The sequence below is a fragment of the Aquila chrysaetos genome, chromosome 1 (genome assembly GCF_900496995.4).
Source record: "Aquila chrysaetos chrysaetos chromosome 1, bAquChr1.4, whole genome shotgun sequence".
Taxonomy (NCBI): domain Eukaryota; kingdom Metazoa; phylum Chordata; class Aves; order Accipitriformes; family Accipitridae; genus Aquila; species Aquila chrysaetos.
The window spans coordinates 5933290-5951441 of record NC_044004.1 but is presented as its reverse complement, the minus strand read 5'-3'; the positions used below and the strand labels follow the sequence as shown (position 1 = coordinate 5951441).

General features: G+C 47.2%; 1 protein-coding gene across 2 annotated transcripts; it reads left to right on the top strand.

Annotated features, from left to right (window-relative positions):
• The first annotated feature begins 2554 nt into the window (after window positions 1–2554).
• Window positions 2555–17121, top strand: LOC115343408 (octopamine receptor-like). Of its 2 annotated transcripts, XM_030019300.2 has the most exons (7): window positions 2555–2932; window positions 3642–3850; window positions 8150–8233; window positions 8829–8950; window positions 9074–9362; window positions 14733–14909; window positions 16002–17121. In XM_030019300.2, the coding sequence occupies exons 4-7, from the start codon at window positions 8932–8934 to the stop codon at window positions 16675–16677; spliced, it is 1161 nt and encodes a 386-aa protein (XP_029875160.1). In that variant the 5' UTR covers window positions 2555–2932; window positions 3642–3850; window positions 8150–8233; window positions 8829–8931; the 3' UTR covers window positions 16678–17121. The 2 variants fall into 2 exon arrangements, with proteins under 2 accessions (XP_029875160.1, XP_029875172.1); XM_030019312.2 differs by lacking the exon at window positions 8150–8233.
• Window positions 17122–18152: the final 1031 nt, after the last annotated feature.

Here is an 18152-nt window from a genome sequence, read left to right as displayed (position 1 = left end):
AAGATAAAGAAAGCCCCAAGCAGAGGACAGTCGCGATGGCGGAGCGAGGCCGATCCGGTCCCTGCGCTGCGGGAGGGGCAGCGCGACCCGTCGGTACCATGGACAGCGGCAGCTGCCCCCCTCCAGCCACCCCCCGCCCACCGTAATGAGCAATTAACTCTAATTTAGGGACAGAGCTGAGCTCTTTCGGGGTTTTTTTGGGACTGGTTTTGCCCTATAAAGTCAAGGGAAATGCAGGAGGAGGAAAAGCGTGCTTTGGGAAGGTTCTTTAAAAAGAGAGATGAAGTAGGCGTTACTTAAAATTACAAGATTTTTCTTGTTTCTGTATTTATAGAGATAAAATATGCATGTATATATACAAATATCTATTTATATATGTATAAAATTGTAATGTATTATATATAAACACATATTGCATATATTATAAAATTTAATATATACACATTATAAATAATAGATATTATATGTAATATATACTCTATGTTATAAAATTTATATATGTATATGGACTTGTATTTATATGATATATTATATAATTTATTACATAATATATAGGTGTATATTATGTGTTGTGTCTAATGTATAATATATATCATAATTTATAATTTTATATATAATATATATATAATTTCATACTATTTGTCGATATTTTGTGGGCAGCACTGGAGAATTTACAGAGTTTGGTACAAGCTTTTTAATAAAACCCTCAACCCCTCAATTATTTTTATTATAACTTCTTCCCCTTTGTTTATCTTCCCTGGTCAGGTGCTCCCATTTGGCTCAATGGCATTAACGGTGTGAGGAAGAAGGTCAGAAAGTGGCTTCAAGAGTTTGGCTTGCAATGAGGGTTGGTGAACAGTGCACAAAAACTTTTCTTCAGGTTTGAAAATTTTTCTTTTTGATCAGAAATAAAATATTTTTATCAGATTCCAAGTTTTATAAAAGCCTTTAATTTTTTAAATTAAATGTAAATTAGAAGATAATTTTAAACACAATAATGTTAATGTATTTTACACAGAAGTTGCCAAAACTGACTTTTTTAGAAATACACAGAACTTTATGTTGACTAAAGCAAGGAAATCTGTCTAGATTCACAAAATACTCTGACACATCCAAAGCTTATTTCTCCATCTCTATAGAAAATATTTTATACAACTTTATTAAAGAAAATACAGAGATGAGATTGTGTTTGGCTGTGATACAAATAGTTTGTTTCTTTCTTTCTTTCTTTCTTTCTTTCTTTCTTTCCATTTCTGGAGTCAAAAAACATCATTTAAAGTAGATCTTATTATTTTCAAAGGGTAATCTGCTATTTCTGAAGCATATGATACAAAATGTTCCAAACATGCTCATCCATCACAGTTTGATTGTTAATGTCAAACACAAGTTTGAAACAAGTTAATTTCAAACACAAGTTTGAAACCTGAAAGGCCAATGGCCAGCCAAGAGCTGAGCTGTTCCAGGGAAAGGACAATAAATCTGGGTTTCTTTATTTTCCACCAACCCTCCTCAAGACATTTTCTCTCCAGACTCATTGAGAAAATGCTCCAAGGACATTTTTCCTGATAGGTCCAAAACCTTAGTGATTGTCTTTGGAAAACTGGTGGGAAAGGAGGACTTTTTGGTGATAGCAAGCAAGAGTTGATGGATTTGGGGGGGGATTTGGGGGGTTGGTTTAGGACAGGAGCTATGGACAGGGTTTACACACTCCCAGCTTCACATGTGACACTCATCCAAGCTCTCAAAGAACCAGAATTTTTTACCTTTTCTTGCCAAGTTCATTTTCTGCCAGACCATTTTGCTGAATCACCTCCCCGAGGAGTCCAAGAGGTGCCAGTTACTCCCTCAAGCCCAGACCTGCACCTGGAAGGAGGACATCTCCTTTCCAAGCAGCCAGTTTAATCATAGAATCATAGAAACATTTCGGTTGGAAAAGACCTTTAAGATCATCGAGTCCAACCATCAACCCAACACCACCATGCCCACTAAACCATGTCCTGAAGTGCCTCGTCTACGTGTTTTTTGAACACCTCGAGGGATGGTGGCTCCACCACTTCCCTGGGCAGCCTGTTCCAATGCCTGACAATCCTTTCAGTAAAGAAATTTTTCCTAATATCCAATCTAAACCTCCTCTGGTACAACTTGAGGCCATTTCCTCTCATCCTATCACTAGTTACTTGATAGGAGAGACCAGTACCCACCTCACTACAACCTCCTTTCAGGTAGTTGTAGAGAGTGATAAGGTCTCCCCTCAGCCTCCTTTTCTCCAGAACTTAGCCAGGTTTCCCCCAGGGACATGCCTAAACAACCCAGTGCCCATTTTCCACCCTCGCCAGCTCTGCTCTAAAACCCAACAGCTGCCATCCCATCCCACCACCCCATCGCACCACCTCATCCCTCCATCCCATCCCACCATCCCATCCCACCATCCCATCCCATCCCATCATCCCATCCCATCATCCCATCCCACCATCCCACTGCACTATCCTATCCCATCCCACCATCCCATTGCACCGAGCCCGACTCAGCCTCCCCGGCAAGGCAAAGAGGGGCTGGGCAGGTAACATCTCACCAACGCTGAAGCTAACAGGGTCCTCTTTAGTTAAAGTCTGGGATTTTTTAGCATTTTGGTTCAGTTTATGAACAAAGCACCCCTTTGCTTTTAGCAACAGGGAAGCCAATCCGATTGAATGCCTCCTTTTTTTTTTTTTTTTTTTTTTTTTTTTTTGTTTTGTTATTTTGTTATCCCGTTGTGCGCTCGCCGCGCCCGTGCAGCCGCTGTGTGTTATAGGAAGGACTGGTTTGAAGGCAGAAACAAAGCACCGTTTCCACGGGGAGCCAGGACCCCCCGGGGGGGCTGGATGAACCTTCTCCCGGCTGGGAGCGGGACTGAGGAGCGGAGCGGCTGCAACGGCCCCCCCCCCTGCTGCCGGTAAGTACGGCCGCCGGTATCCCCCTCCCCATCCCCGGGCAGGGCTGACCCCCCACACCCCCGTAGGTCCATCCCACCCCCCCTTCCCAGGCAGGTCCTGCTCACTCCGGGCACTACTCCCCCCCAAAGTGACACCCCCCCCCCCCCAAACACTGCTTTTCCCCAGGCAGGGCTCCCCCCGTTCCTTCCCTACCTCCGAGACAGACCCCCATCCCGGGCAGGACCCCCCCAGCCTCTTCCCATGCAGTGTGTCCCTCGGCTCCAGGCTGGTGCGGGGGGGGGGGGAAGGGGGAATGTGCCCTTCAGCATCATTGGCATTTTGCCCTCCCTGGAATTGGGGGATTTTGCCCCCCCCCCCCCCCGGGGGTTGGGATTTTTGACCCCCCGGTGGGTGGGATTTGGCACCCCAGCGCTGGGGTTTTGCACCTTAGGGGTTGGGGGTTTTGCAAGCCAAGGGTTGGGGATTTTTGCCCCCCTCTTGCCCCGGGGGGGCTGGGGTTTGGCACCCCGGCTCAGTCACCCCCCTAACGCCAACGGGCACCCCCACATTTGAGGCAGGGGTTTAACTTTGCCTTGAGTTTTAATGCTGCGCTCAGGCTTCCGTCTCTCCTCGCTCCTCGGAGAGGTGGTTGCAACAGACTTGCTTTTGCTGCGGAAGAGCGTGCAGTTCTGCTGGGGGGACATCTCAAAGGGCTGTGCTGGCTCATAGGTGCGGGTCCGCCATCCTGCACTGGGACAGAAACCATCAGCCTCGCACAGCCGGACTGGGAGCAGCTCCATGGGATGGGATCTGGGAGCCCTGCGAGCTCGCCTCAGTCCCTTGGACCCTGCTGCTGGGAAAAGCACCGTGCAGCCAGCTCAGCGGTACTGCCGAGCTGCTCCAAGCCGGCTGGCTGCGTTCAACGGTCAGTTTTGAAGGTAAGGATCGCACCTTGGCCTCTGCTGGGTTTCCAGACCTGGGGCTGGTTAGCTGTTGGAAAGGTTGTAGGAGTTGTTCTGCGCTGATTTGGGGGTGGAAAGAAACTGTGCCCTGAGAAATGCTGCCCTTCAAACGGGAAAGTTGGCTGGAGGAAGAGAGAGAGAGAGAAGGAAAGTCAGTGCAAAGGCTTTCTTGCTGCGTGGCCTCCTTGAATTCATGTTTTACAGGTGGAAGCATCCCCAGGGATGTTCCTCCTCTTTATCACGGCACAGCAGCCTTGCAGAGCAATGCACTGTTTGACAAATTACTGAGCTGCTGCCGCCTCGGCTCGCGGCAGAGGGGAGGAGGGAAATGTGTTTTGAGGTCCTGGGGCAGGTACGGTTGCATGCTGCCGTACTCTGATTCGTACTCGGTTTAGTAGAGGAGCAGAGTCTGGCAGCAAATATATTTCCAATTTTCATAATTCCTCTCAGATTTTAAAGTGCAGTCAGCCTTGAGATTGCAGAGCTTTTTTTTCCTCCCCTGTCATCAAAAGATGCCATTTAATGATGAAATTAACCTTTTACTTGGGATTTGTCTGCTGAATAAACTAGGTCAAACTTTCTGTATATTAAAGGAAAACTACTGAAATGATGGGGTTGCTTCACTCAGGTAGACTGAGAGCAGAACCTAGCCCATCAATTTTTGAAGGGAAGCAAAACTGTGATGTCCAAATGAGAACAATGCAAACCCTAAGGCATCTGAGATCCCCAGGGAATCTGGTATGATCCCACACCATGGTACAAATGGGCATTTATCCCATTGATTTAAGAAGGCTCCTTACAGGAAAGGCTGAAAGACTGATGTTAAAGAAAGACACTGTGCTGTATCAGCAGCATAACCACACGAGCTGCTGCAGCTCATAGGAGAACTTAAAAGCTCCAATATTTAAGTTGTGGAAGTACATCCCTGGGAAGGATGGCACACCCTGCTTTGTCCCAGAGATTTCCACAGAGATTGTATCACCCCCTGCTTTCCTGTATTAACAATTCTCCAGATGGTTCAGGAGTAGAACCTCTTCGCTTAGATAAGTTGCTGGCTGCCCAGTGAAAGGCAAAAAGGATGACGGACATCAACCTTGGGTGCTTGGCTGTGACACAGACTGCGGATGAGCTGCCAGGGACTCTCTGCCTGGGGATCCTTGAAAAGGAGCCAGGAGCAGCAGGACTCTGTTATCTGCACCCTGAATTAGACTTCAGGGCTCAAACCTGAAGTTTCAAGCATCCATCATCCCTTCTTTTTGTTGCCGGAGGAATGACGGATGTCAAATGAGCGGAGTCTCATTTCCAGCCCCTCAGCCTCTCTTTGTGTTGACCAAAAACCAGTATGACCAAGAGAGGGTTTCTCTAATGTTTCGTGAGCGTGGACACATTTGATGCCTGTATTTGTGCGTTGTTGTGTCGTGCTCCTAGATGTATCCTGCATTAAGCAACCTGCCGTTACTTTTCCACTTGGTAAGACCTTTTAACCCAGGCTGGTGGCTGAGGTGGTACTTGAGTAGCATAGAGAGCTTGCAAAGATGGACTCTAATAGCTGTGTCCTAATTCTACCTAAAGTTTGAGTGCAGTGTGTGTTCAGAGATCAGTACCAGAGCCACGCTGTGTAAGTAATGATATGCTTTAATCAGAGTTGTACTAACACTGATACATAGTTAACAACTGTGTAAGCACAGTCATTGTTTGCAGGAGAAGGAAGATGTGACTGCTAAATCTTCTTGTTTCAGTGTTACATCTAAAAAACCCAAATAACGAATCCAGCATTCTCATCTATGATTATTCAAGGCCGTAGACCAAAAATTTGACATTGATTTTTTTGAACCTTAAGACCTGATTTTTTTAAACTTTAAAATTCGACATTTTTTTTTTAAACCATTGATTTTTCATTAACCTGTTTTTTGCTGTTCATGTCTTGGGAGCCTATCTTAACGCTGCACGCTCTTCTGGGAGAACATAGGGCTGACTGGGTGGTGTTCATGTGCTTAAACTGGTTAGGGAGTCAACTCGAGGTGGAAATCAGAGGCAGTTTCCATACCTTGGAGAGGCTCCAGAGGTGTGAGGACACCGGCATCTCCCAGCAAGTATGGGAGATGGTGGATGTCCAGATGAGCTGGAGGATGGACGCGGACCATGTAACGGACCTTGCAGCGGCAGGTTCTGCAACTTGGCTGGCTGTGCGGCCAGGCGTTGTCACCACCTGGTTTTGCCAGCCAGCAGTCACTGTGCCATCTGTGCGGACCACGTCGGGAGGAGAACGGGCTGAACAATTTTTCTGCCAGAAAGTGTGGTTGCGTTGAAATCAAATTGTTCCGCAGGAGTTCTTCCAGTTTGATGACATCCTCGGCGGGGTTGTTAGAAAGAATGGCGTAGATTATCCTCTTTCCCGTCAATAACGTGAGAGCCGGAGACAGGACTTTTTATTTTATTCTTATGGGCTGACATCAGGATGTGAAATGTTGTCCAAGGAACATTTTCATTAAGACTGATGTACTTAAGACACCCTGTAGACTTTTAGCAGCGCCTGCTCAGGGGCTTGCCACAGAGCTTGATGTCCAGCAAACCTGCTTGTTGTCAGTGCTGGAGGAGCAGGAGAGCTTCAGATCTCAGCCAGCAAGTCCCAGCTCCGGTGAGGAGGGGCAAAGGAACAGCTTTCCTTCTTAATTTTTTCTAGACAGCCTTAGTTATTTCTTGATTTTTGTTTTTTAACCTGTAAGAAAGGAAACCACTAAATCCAGCAAGTAAACAGAAGTCAAGGGAGGGAGCTGAGGATTTTGAAGGATGAGTGGGTGCATGTAATACATGATTACATCCAAGGAAAAGGTCAGTATTGCTTTTACAAAAGGCAGCCCAGCCACACAATCATACGGGAGTGCTTGAAAGAAGTCAGCAAGTATGTGGATGAGAAGCACCTAGTTGGTGTAGTCTGCCTGCATTTCTGAAAGGGTTTCAATATGGTCCCTCACGGCGGGGGCTTTTAAGGAAACTTAAAAGTCCTGAGTTAAGAAGGAAGCTCCTTGTGTGAATAAATACTTGTCTAAAAGGTGAAACGCAGGGGGGAAGTGGATGGTGTTACCATGTGGAAGAGAGGTCAGCAATGCTCTTTCCAGGGACAGGGGCTGGGATATGTAGGGTTCAATACATCTCTAGCTGGAAAAGCTGTGAATCGTGAAGTGGTGATATTTGCAAGTGAAACAAAGTTTAATCAGGGCATGAAGGATAAGGCCTGACTTAAAGAATTGCAGAGAAGCTTTCATGAGGCTCGGTGAGCATTAAAATGGCAGAATAAATTCGACTGTGAAGTGATGGAGTTTGGGGAACATGGAGAGAACCTAATTTCCTCCTTTCATCCTATTTTCCTATCTAAAGCAGCGGGCTCTGAGCTGACTGTTACTGCTGAGGAACGAGCTCTTTGCATGGCGATAGGCAGCTCTGTGGAAAGGTCAGCTCAGTGCTAAGTGCCAATCAAAAGCAGCAAACCACATTAGGGATTGTTATGAAAGGGAAGCAGGACAAGAGAACATCATTATGCCCTTATATAAATCCACAGTGCATTTTCCTTTCAGAAATTGCAGCTTTGGTCCATCTCAGAGGCTCAGGAGAACAGGAGGGATGGTCAGGAGTCCTCGATCGCTTCTGTACAAGGAATGAGCAAGGCTCCTCAGCCTGATCAAGAGACGACAAGGGGGCTGGGGATGTGACAGATTAAAGAGCCCACCAGTGGCATTGAGAGAGTGGATGGGGACTGCTTGTGTGATGTCTCTTCCAATACAAGGACCAGAGGCCATCAAATGAAACTAGCTGGTGACAGGCTCAAAACAAGCAAAAAGAAGTGTTTCTTTGCACGGCGCATAGCTAAGCTGTGGAAGTTGTTGCTATAGGAGGTCATGGATGCTAAAATTTTGTGTGGGCCAAAGGGGAAGCAGGACAATGTCACGATATAGAAGTTCTTGAAACCATCTGCAGAAGTAATTCTGGATCATGGGCTGCTGGAAGGAAAAACAGACATTGGGGACAGACTACATGCTGTCTTGTTCTTTTAATCCTCTTAAGGCAAAGTTTGGCCACCGTGAGATAAGGCATGCTGGACTATATGGATGTTTATCCTGACCCATTCTCATGCTGCACTCAGTAGTGATGCCCTGGAGATGTGGGATTTACCTAAGGGTACTGTGGAAGCAGAGCCCAGTCACAGGACCAGTGGTGGTAATCAAATATAACGATTTGATGTCTGGAAATATTTCTATAATTTTCTTTTCCCCACAGGTTTTGTCTTTGTGTTCCCATTAGCCACATCAGTGCATTTTGAACTGCCGGAATTTTTGCAGCACATCATTCCCACCTTCCCAGGTACCCGTGACACCGCTCAAAGTCTGGGAACCGTGGACTGTGGACACAAGCACGTGAATTTCCTTGACTTGAAGTCCCCAATTGCGGAGTTGGGAGCATCCTCTCCCAGCTGGGCACAGAAGGGGACATAAATCCGAGGTCACTGCTGCACCTGAGACACCTCAATTACTTGCTTACTTGCTCCTTGTGTGGTTGCTGGCAGCTCTGCATGGCCATTCAGACTGTGGGATGGAGCTGCCCACCATGGGAGTAAAAAGCTCTTAACTTCAGAGCCTAAAAAAGTACCAGGGCAGAGCATATACTGAATAGTGGGGTTATGGAAGCAGCCAGCCTGGGCAAGCAGCCTCATCTGGTCTGTGGGTGGCAAAGATGATAATGAGAATACAGAATCATAGAACAGTTTGGGTTGGAAGGGACCTTAAAGATCATCTGGCTCCAACCCCCATATTTTGTGAACAGGGCATGCTCTGCAGTGGGGTTTAGCAAAGCTGCTTTAATTTTGGATTTCAGCTGCTTGCTTGTCCTCTCTCTGCTCTCAGGGCTTTTGTCTTTTTTTTGTATCAAGCTTCACCTGATGATGCATTTTCGTTCACAGGAGTGCTTCTAATTGCCATGAAGGACTTCAGCCAGTACCGCATATTAATCCTCACCCTCAGGATTTCAGACACTTCTAACAGACTGATAACCATGGGACAGTGATGGCACAGACACAGCAGGGTGTGTGGATTTTTCTTGAAGTAAAAGAAGCATAAACATTATTTCTGTACTTCCTTTCATAGACCTACAAGTCACGTGCATTAAAGTCCTTCTTTATTTTTTTCCCCCTTTCCTCTTTTTCAGATTTTAACGGTGGGAAGATGCTGATGGACAAAAATGAATCTTGGTTCTCTAATTTCTCCTCTGCTGCCTCCTCCTTTGTGAAAGGAGGTGGCAGCTGGGCAGGGATCGGCCTCCACGAGGTGGTCGTCGGGCTGATACTAACCATCATTGACTTGATCACGCTCCTGGGAAATACAATAGTCTTCATCTGCCCGGTGGTGGAAAAGAGGCTGCGCACCGTCACCTATATGTTTATCATGTCCTTAGCCATGGCAGACTTCCTTGTAGCCTGCCTGGTCATGCCCTTTAGGTAAGAAGTGCTTGAAAGGTAAGGTCAGACAGTGGTGTGAGAGTGCAACGTCATTTCTCCCTTCTTTGAGCAGGGCTGGCTAGAAGTTCACGTGCTGTGCTTAAGGCTGGGCTTTCCAAAGAGCTTAACTGTGCGTCGGTCATTTTATGTGCTTCTGTGCCTCAGTTTCCCTACCCTTTATAATGGGTCCGCTTATAATGAATGGAAAGAGACTTCCCAAGGGTATTTTTCCTGTTGGCTGCATAGGGACCCTGGCTGCTGGTCTGAACTAGCTATCCAGCATCTCGGGTGGCTCCGGTGCGATGAGTCCCCTCTTCCAGGACTAGTTCTGCGTTGCACACAGGGCCGACGTGGTTGCTAGATGATTTTGCACGCTCTGAGCGTTTGGGGAATGTGAGATGAGGACTGCCACTGGTGTGTCAGCACTAAGTGCAATGACTGCATTGGTCCTGCTAACTTTTCAAAGGTAGAGCAAATCACGGAGTATATTTTTTCCCCCATTTTTCTTAGTCAGGAATGACTATTGAGATCAGTGGATTTAAATTCTGTGCTTTCGATTTTACACTTCTTTAACCTTTTCTTTTATTTTCTGGTAGTGGGAGGGAAAAGTAAAATAGTTCCTTACTAGCATAAGAAAATGGATGATCTCATATTGCTGAACTTGACAGGCAGAGATGTTATTCTTCATATTCTTGGTGAAACACAGAATTTTGATTGCTTCTTCCAGTTCAGACAACATACCAGTGGAGTTCATGGGGAAAGCTGGTGACCTTGCAAAATAAATGTTTTGCTTGCATAAACAGACTAGAAGAACTGCAGTCTGCAGTGGGATAACAAATGGGATTCGCTGCCTTTGGGGAATTGTTTTGCCCCTATTACCTGACTGCATTGCACACCGATAACTGGCAGTGTTGACATGGGGACAAAGGCCATTTCCCCTCTCTCTGTGTAAATGTAAGGGTTTTATTTTAGTATAAGTAGGGTAATTTAGGATCCCCCTATATTTAATGGAGGAAGAGGCGCTTCAGACGGCAGTTGTCCCTGCATGAGGTTTATATTTACAGGAGCTTCACTACCTGGCTAAAACATAGTAAAACAAACCCAGAAACCAGTTTACTTGTAGGTTCTGTCTGTCTTGTGCTGCAAAAGGGCCAGAGGTTTGTGTAAAATGGGGGGCTGCACCCTATTTAGCATTCCTGGAGCAATATTAAGCAGCTGAACTCTTTTCACATTCTGTGCTTCAGTTCTCACAGGGCTGCCTACGCTTTTGAATTTGGCACCGAAAGATATTTTTCCAACAAGCACTTACAAACTGAGTTATAAGTTTAGTGTCAGGTGAAAAAAAAGCAGTTAATGACGCCCTTTAAGAAATGTTACTGCCAATTTCAATTCTAAGCTCGGTGAATTTTTAAGTTCAGGTTCTGAAATCATCCATCTGTATTCACCTGTCTCTCCCCTCCACCTGGTGCTACAAATACCTGCCCGAAGGGCTTGGATTGCAGCTCAGTTGAGGATGATCTAACCTCTCCTACCCTTTTAAAGCCGGTGGGAATGAGGGTAGTGACTTAACCAGGAGATTTGTATCGCTGATAGTGGGGGTTTTGCTCTGTGTTGGAGAAAGACGGGATTGTGGAAGCGGCTCTTTGCCAGGCAGGGGTGGAAAGGGTCTCCAGGTCGGCTGATCTTGTTCCCTGAGGATCACCAGTGGGTGTTTGGGTGAGGACCCGGCTGACGTGGCTGCAGCAGTCTGGCTCTCCGCTTCCTTCCCCATTTCCAGTTACCAGGCTAAACTGGGCTGGAGCTGGGCTGCAACTGGTGATGGTGGAGTCTGCAGGGCCTGAGCTGGGCTTGCCTGCAAAACAACGTGGCTCCCCCTGCCCTACCCAGAGGGGATACAAAAATGATCCGTATGCTCCTGTCAACAGCAGCACCCACTAATTTTTCCCAAGAGAAGCTCTGACGTTTCCCAGTGCATGGATGAGGTCACTGCAATAAAATGGGGCAGACAATTTCAGCCTCCTAGAAAGAGAAAAAGAGTGTGTCAATCACCAAAGATTAGCTAAAGCAACAATCTTTCTGCTACCTGGCATTTCCCTGGGCTATTTTTTTTCCTTTCCATGTTCTTGTTAAGCCCAGAAATGAGAGGTTTTCATCCCAGTTCAACCCGGGTGTCTCAAGGGCTCCTCTCTGGGAATGCACAGCATCACCTGCTCTTCCACCCATTCCAACCATCCCTCCAGGAGATCACCTTCTTCATTACCCCAGTCGAACCCAGGAACGGCAGCACCCCATTTGCTCAAAGAAGACAAAAGCTGAACAATTTCTGCTTTGGAGTGAGTTCCAGCTGATAATCTCTACCACTGCTTCCTCTCTGATTTTGTCTGTTGTCTACTTGATGACTCCTCTGGTGTCTCCACGTTCTGCTCGTGCTTGGCAATATCCTCGATTTCTTTTCTTCTAAATGGAGTTTGGGCATTTCTAGTTACCCAGCATCCTCGTTACTTCTGCCTCTCACCTACTGACATGGTATTTGCAATCTGGGCAATGGGAGGGAGAGGCAGCAAAGAGCGAAGGCAGGTGGGTGTCTTGGCAGCTGTAATTTCCCCCGTAAGATTGGTAGCGTTCCCCAAAACTGGAGTAAGACATCTTCCTTGGCAAGGGGAAAAAGGGAATTTGGCACTAGGTTTTGCTCAGTTAGGAACACAAAGGGGAAGGAAATTGGTCAATTCCTACTTCTAGGCTCCCAGGAAGGTATGGAAGGAATGAGAAGAAGCAGATGAAAATATGTTTCATTGGGAAATCTGTCTGTGGCTTCTCATGCCCAACAAGAAAGGAGAAGAAGGGCACAATAAGGATGAGGAGGGGACCACAGCTGTAAAGAATATGAGGGGAAAGATCATAGAATCATAGAGTAGTTTGGGTTGGAGGGGAACTTTAAAGGTCATCTAGTCCAACCCCCCTGCCATGAGCAGGGACATCTTCAACTCGATCAGGTTGCTCAGAGCCCCGTCCAGCCTGACCTGGAATGTTTCCAGGGATGGGGCATCGACCACCTCTCTGGGCAACCTGTGCCAGGATTTCACCATCGTAAGACATTTCTTCCTTATGTCTAGTCTGAATCTGCCCTCTTTTAGTTTAAAACCATTACCCCTTGTCTTATCAAAGGATGGTAGAGGGGGGGGAAGTCCTTCCATGGAAACCAATGGATTTGCTATGCAGCCAGAGAGAAAACAGCCCACCTAGGAGAGTGATGTCTTATTTCACAAAAAAAAAAAAACAAAAACAAAAAAAAAATTACGAAGGTGACCAAAGAGCAGAGCACGACTGATGCTTTGTGCCCCTCCTGGATGTCCTGGTGTTGCCTGGTGTGAAGACTTGCCAGCTCTTGGTGGGCCACGTGGTGAGGAACGGACCCTGCCAGCTCCATTGGGCGTTGTTTGGCCCTGCTGATGGAGTAACTGTTGTTTCACATCTTTCCCACTGTTTTGACTTCCTATCTATGTTGCTCTTTTGAATTTCAGTTTGCTCCTCAGTTGGCAAGTTAGCACACGCCAAAGAGAAGGGAAAGAAATTATCTTAGGAGCCAGTTTGGCTCAGGAAAATGTGATAGAAAGGAAAGACAAGGTTGTTGCCTGGTCCCTTAATTTCATAAGAGTAAGACTTCTGTTTCGTTCCTGGTTTGGTTTGTTTGCAGGAGCAGTTCAGCTGTGCCTAGCTTGTCGTCCGGGTACTCCAGCCAACCCAGTCATTTCCAGGCTGAATATTTCCAGCTACTCTTTTCTTTTGCAAGCATAAGTAAAACACAGAGGTGACCGCTTCTGCTCATACTCTGCGTTCCTTTGGGCTTTTATTATTCCTTTTGAACTAGCATCATTTCCAAGCTGCAGAGACCTTTTACATCAGAGGGGAGGGAACAGGTATCCTCTCCCCTGCACTGTGAGAACATCTGCTAGGTCGGGTGCATCCCACCAGACGCGTGCTGAGGAGAGCTAGGTACCCGCTCCGCTGGGATCCGTGTGCGGGGATGTTCACGACAGCAGCATGGTCTACTTCTGGAAGGCCACGGTGCTCACACCACAGGCTTTGCAGCAACTCTGGGGTTAAGGAAGGCTCCTGAGGAGTGGCAACAAGGCACCCAAGTCCGTTACTGGACCCGTGCTTCAACTTCTACATGTCTTGTTTCCCCATCTGAGAAAGAGCCCTGAAACCTGTCCATGTGTGCGCAGTGGGACCCTCCATGCTGCCCGTGTGGAGGCCACCACGGCGTAGGGACAGGTTCTGCTGTAGATTAAGGGTTGCTTGAATTTTTTGCGTAGCATCCCGCATAACAAAAAGCTGCCGAGGGCTGGGGCCCTTCAGCAGCACTGTACCCACCTACAGCAGTTGTCGCGCTCTGTAACAACTTTCACAAGCCCTTTTAATGAGTTGTTGCTAATTAGATGCAGAGCAGGCGTTGGTTTCTGACTCCTCGGACATCAGGTTGACTCCTTCTGCCGTTGCCGCACGGCAGAGCCCACCGGAGCACACTGCAGTGCAGCAGCCCTATTTTCACTGTATTTGACCAGCAACCTGTGAGGCTAGAGGATAATTAAAGCTTTGCAGGACTAGGTAGTTACTCAGCCTTTCGCATCAAATTCCCACACAGTGGTTATTTCAGCAGCACCCCAGGAGTCGCAGAAAGCTGTTGAAAGAAAGGGGAAGCGCACAGCATCTAATTGAATGCTATAGAAACAAGCATCGGCCTTCCTACAGCTGCCATATGTTCCTTCCTTTGCTGCTCACTTCTTACAGGTCCCTCTGGACTTTGTTAGAAATAATTTTGGCATAATGTCTGCTCTTTGCTGGTGTGTTTACCTTGCTGAGGCATTCGTGAGCTACATAACGTACAAGCCATATAGGCTTCCTCCTAGGATTTTTATTTTTTTTAACCAAGAGTTGAAATCCTCTAGTTTTGAAGCACGAGACCAGGTGAAAAGTGAGTTTCTTGGAGGAGGGCTCCTCTTCCATGCTGCAGGAATTGGGGAGAAATCATAAAAATTTGTGCTGCATGGAGCACTGGAAAAAGCTGTGATAAACAAAGCTGTGCAGATGTAAATTTGGGGAGCTTTGTGGGGCAAAGCACTTCTATCGAGGCACCTGCTTATAACAGAGTGCAGGCAAGAAGCATAGGTTTGGTCTTCTTCAGCCATGTCCCACCTGTGGGTTATTGCCGTGGGTTGCACTTTGAGGATGAAACCCTGCTGTCTAACTGAGCTGTATGCCCATCTTTAGTCCCTCCGTGTTAAAATGTGATGTTACCACAGCGAAGTCTTGAAAAAATGCATAAGATCGGTCCTTCTAGCTTTGATCTCCACCCGTTTTCTCTCGCAGTATCATTTACGAGGTGACGGGGATGTGGTTGTTTGGGAAGCTGTTCTGCAAAGTCTGGATCTCTTTTGACGTCATGTTCTGCACCGCATCCATTGTCACGCTGTGCTTCATTAGCCTGGACAGATACTGCTCCGTGGTGACCCCGTACCACTATTCAAGAAGGATGTCCCGTGGCAGGTGAGTGGAGTTGCTCCTCACTTTGGGTCCCTCCAAATTTTTCCTTGGCCATGGTCTATATTGTCTCGGGACCAAATGAGCTATTGACAGTTGCTGCCCAAAAGCAGAGCGATGTGGCAAAAGGATCTTCGCACCATTTAAAACTTTGCAGACAATTTTTAATGTGGTGCAGGAGAAATCGAGAATGCAGCTGAGCTGGTTTGATGGTGCTCCTGGGAAAGCACCTTTTGAGCTAAGGATAGATCAAAATGGGGTAGAAACCAGTGATGTGGGCTGACTTGTACCTACAACTTCTGCCCTTTGCAGGAATTTCATGGGACTTTTCCCAAGGACTAGGGGAAATGACACCCAGAAGAATGCATGTAGTGGTAGTCTTCCCCTTCTTAAATTCACAATGTTTTCCGAAGCGATATTCATGGGGGAAATGCGGAGAAAACAGGACGAGTTTCTAAGCTCCTGTCAAGGTTTCACGTGAAATGTCGCAATGAGGACTGCAGGGTGGGGAAAGTTGTCTGAGGGTGGGCAGAGAGGACGCTGCAGCTGCAGGGTGCTTTAGGAGGTGGTTTCAGGCTCTTTTGGGGATGTTCTTCCCACTGCAACCCTTGCTGCGTACGATTTGTGGAGCGCAGGCAGTCGCCGAACCGAGGAGGGGGCTGCGCAGCATGCCGTGTCGCAGAGCAAGTGCTGCAGTGGTACTGAGCATCTAGTATCCACCAGCTCCAGCCCGATCGCTCCTCAGAGGGTAGCGGCCAGATATTAAAGCTGAAACCAAACAGAAAAATCTACATGCTGTTGTTTTAAGTATTAATGAAAATCCTCTGTAAAGCCTTTCCTCCTCTTTCTTCAGTCAGCTCTGAGCATCCCTTACGCTGACGCCAATTTTGTAAACCGCAGACCCAATTACCCAGTTGTTAGAGATATTCATGTATGGACTTAATTGTACCCCAGCTTATTCCCTTCTCCAAGCCCTGCGGGACTGCTGAGCAGCGATATCCCACACGGGTTACCATGGGGATCGAATCGTACTGGATGTTCTCAACTCTAAAAATTACTCAGACCCTCTCTCCCCGCCCCGTCTCTTTCCTTTCGCAGATGCATCGTGATGACCTGCATGGTCTGGGTGTATTCCTCCCTCATTTCCTTCCTTCCCGTCATGCAAGGCTGGAACGAGATCCCCGGGGTGGACTTTGATGCAGGCAGAGAATGCATCTTTGTCACCAACTGGATTTTTGCCATTGTGGCTTCCGCTCTGGCATTTTTTGTCCCCTTCATGGTCATGTGCAGCATGTACTTCTTCATCTACCGAGCTTCGCGGCTCAAGGCCACTCGTATCATGTCTCAGACCCTGGAGATTCACTACCACCCCAACAGCAAGCGGCAGAACCATCTGCAGCTGGAGAACAAGGCCACGCGGACCATTAGCATTATCATTTCAGTCTTTGTGCTGTGCTGGCTGCCCTACTTTGTCCTGAATGTCTGGCTCGCTGCCAGAGGCACCGACTCCACCAGCACGGTCTTGGTTGACACCTTCAAGATCATCACTTGGTTAGGGTATTGCAACTCCACCATCAACCCTATGCTCTACGCTTTCCTGAACCGGGACTTCCAACGGGCCCTGAAGAAGCTGCTCATTTGCAGGCACAGGTCTCAGGTGGACATTGGAGAAGACATGGTTTCCATAGCCACGTTTTCCAAGACTGCTCCAGACCTAGAATATAGCGTTACGGTGCCAGTGCCTAATGGTGCCCTAAAGGGCAAACCCAAATAATCGGGATTCAGAATCAGTTGCTGGAGGTGGTGGTACAGAAAGTGCCAGAGCACATCCTAATGGAAAAATAATGGGTAGGAAAATCAGGGAAGGACGAGTTGGAGTATTACAGGTGGGGGCATAGGACAAAGATGCATTTCTTCTTCTTCCACAGTTTTACGGACAAGGAACTTTGATATTTTAGGGGCAATTTGTTATAACTAATGGAGCTAATTCCTTCCTGGGTAATTATTTTTTTAATGAGCATTTCCTAAGACAAAATCAACCTTCAAGCTGGGGGGGGGGGGGGAAAAAAAAAAAAAAAAAATCAGTGTGATAATGTGAACTTGTCTTTGTGTACATCCTGGTGATCTACAACATAAGGTGGGACAGTATTTCTTTCTTATCAAGCCACTGTAGCTCTCATCTTGCAGCTTACATTACAAATTTGACCAGTTTTGGTAACTCCACCTGTCAATCTGTGTATGGGAGTTAGGTGGGATGTGGTCAAAGAGCGGAGGTCACTTCTTTGCAAAGGCACCACTCTGCGGTCTGGGCTGTTGCTCAGGGTTCAACTCACTTGCTTCTGAAATATCGAGAGGTTCAGAGCTTTCAGTGGCTTTCCATGAACCATCTGTGAGTCTCCTTATTAATTCTGGAAGGGAATATCCTATGTGGCAGACCTCAGGAGACGAGCAAGACTTGCTCTAACACTGAGAGCACCTAGTGCCCAGGGGGTTCAAAGGGGGCTACAGGTGACCAACACCAGCCAAAGAGGGGCTGTGAAGAGGAATTATTACTTGTGTGTTTTGCGCTGTGATGTCTATGCCTTGATGCTAGGAGCGTAGCTATAGAGTATTGCTGGACCACACAGCCATAAAAAAAAAAAGATGATAAATAGGAATGATTATTTCTACCACTCCCAAGTGCTTGTCCGGACTTCAACCAGCATCAAAGAGCACCGGCTCCCCTCAGGAGGGCCATGGAGTAGCTCACTGAAGGATTACCCTGAAAAGGCAGGACTGCTCCCAAACATCTCTGCAGCATCGTAACAGTGAGTAAAAGGAGGAGCTGAGCCCCCAGGACCACAGCTTTTCTGTAGCAGGGTCATGCGAGGGCTGGTGACCGCTCAGGCAACAGCCATCGCTTCCCCCGGCACGGTTCTGGTGGGATCTCACGCTGGTTTACATGGGACAGTCACTGTGCTCAGAGCCTGCTCTTAGATCGGTCTTCTATGGACATGACACGCTTCAAGGATGGTTTCTAAAATAGCTTTTTCCGAGTGCTCAGTCAGCTACTGGGGACAGGCAAGGCTTCTGCAGCCTGGGAAGCAGAGCAAACACAGCAGAAAGATATCCAGGCTAACATTTAATGCTAAAACTACTGGACTGAAGCACTCAGAAGGGTTAAGAATGTCACTTTGTTAATAAATTAAAAAAAAGGGGAGGGTTAGTAAAAGTCCCGAGTCCTTCTGCTCTTCCAGCTCAAAGGTAGCA

Bases quoted from the DNA above. Each gene is read 5' to 3' on its own strand.
- LOC115343408 (XM_030019312.2), top strand. The intron at 9,363-14,732 runs GTAAGAAGTGCT...TTTCTCTCGCAG, and splicing joins TGCCTGGTCATGCCCTTTAG to TATCATTTACGAGGTGACGG. The intron at 14,910-16,001 runs GTGAGTGGAGTT...TTCCTTTCGCAG, and splicing joins AGAAGGATGTCCCGTGGCAG to ATGCATCGTGATGACCTGCA.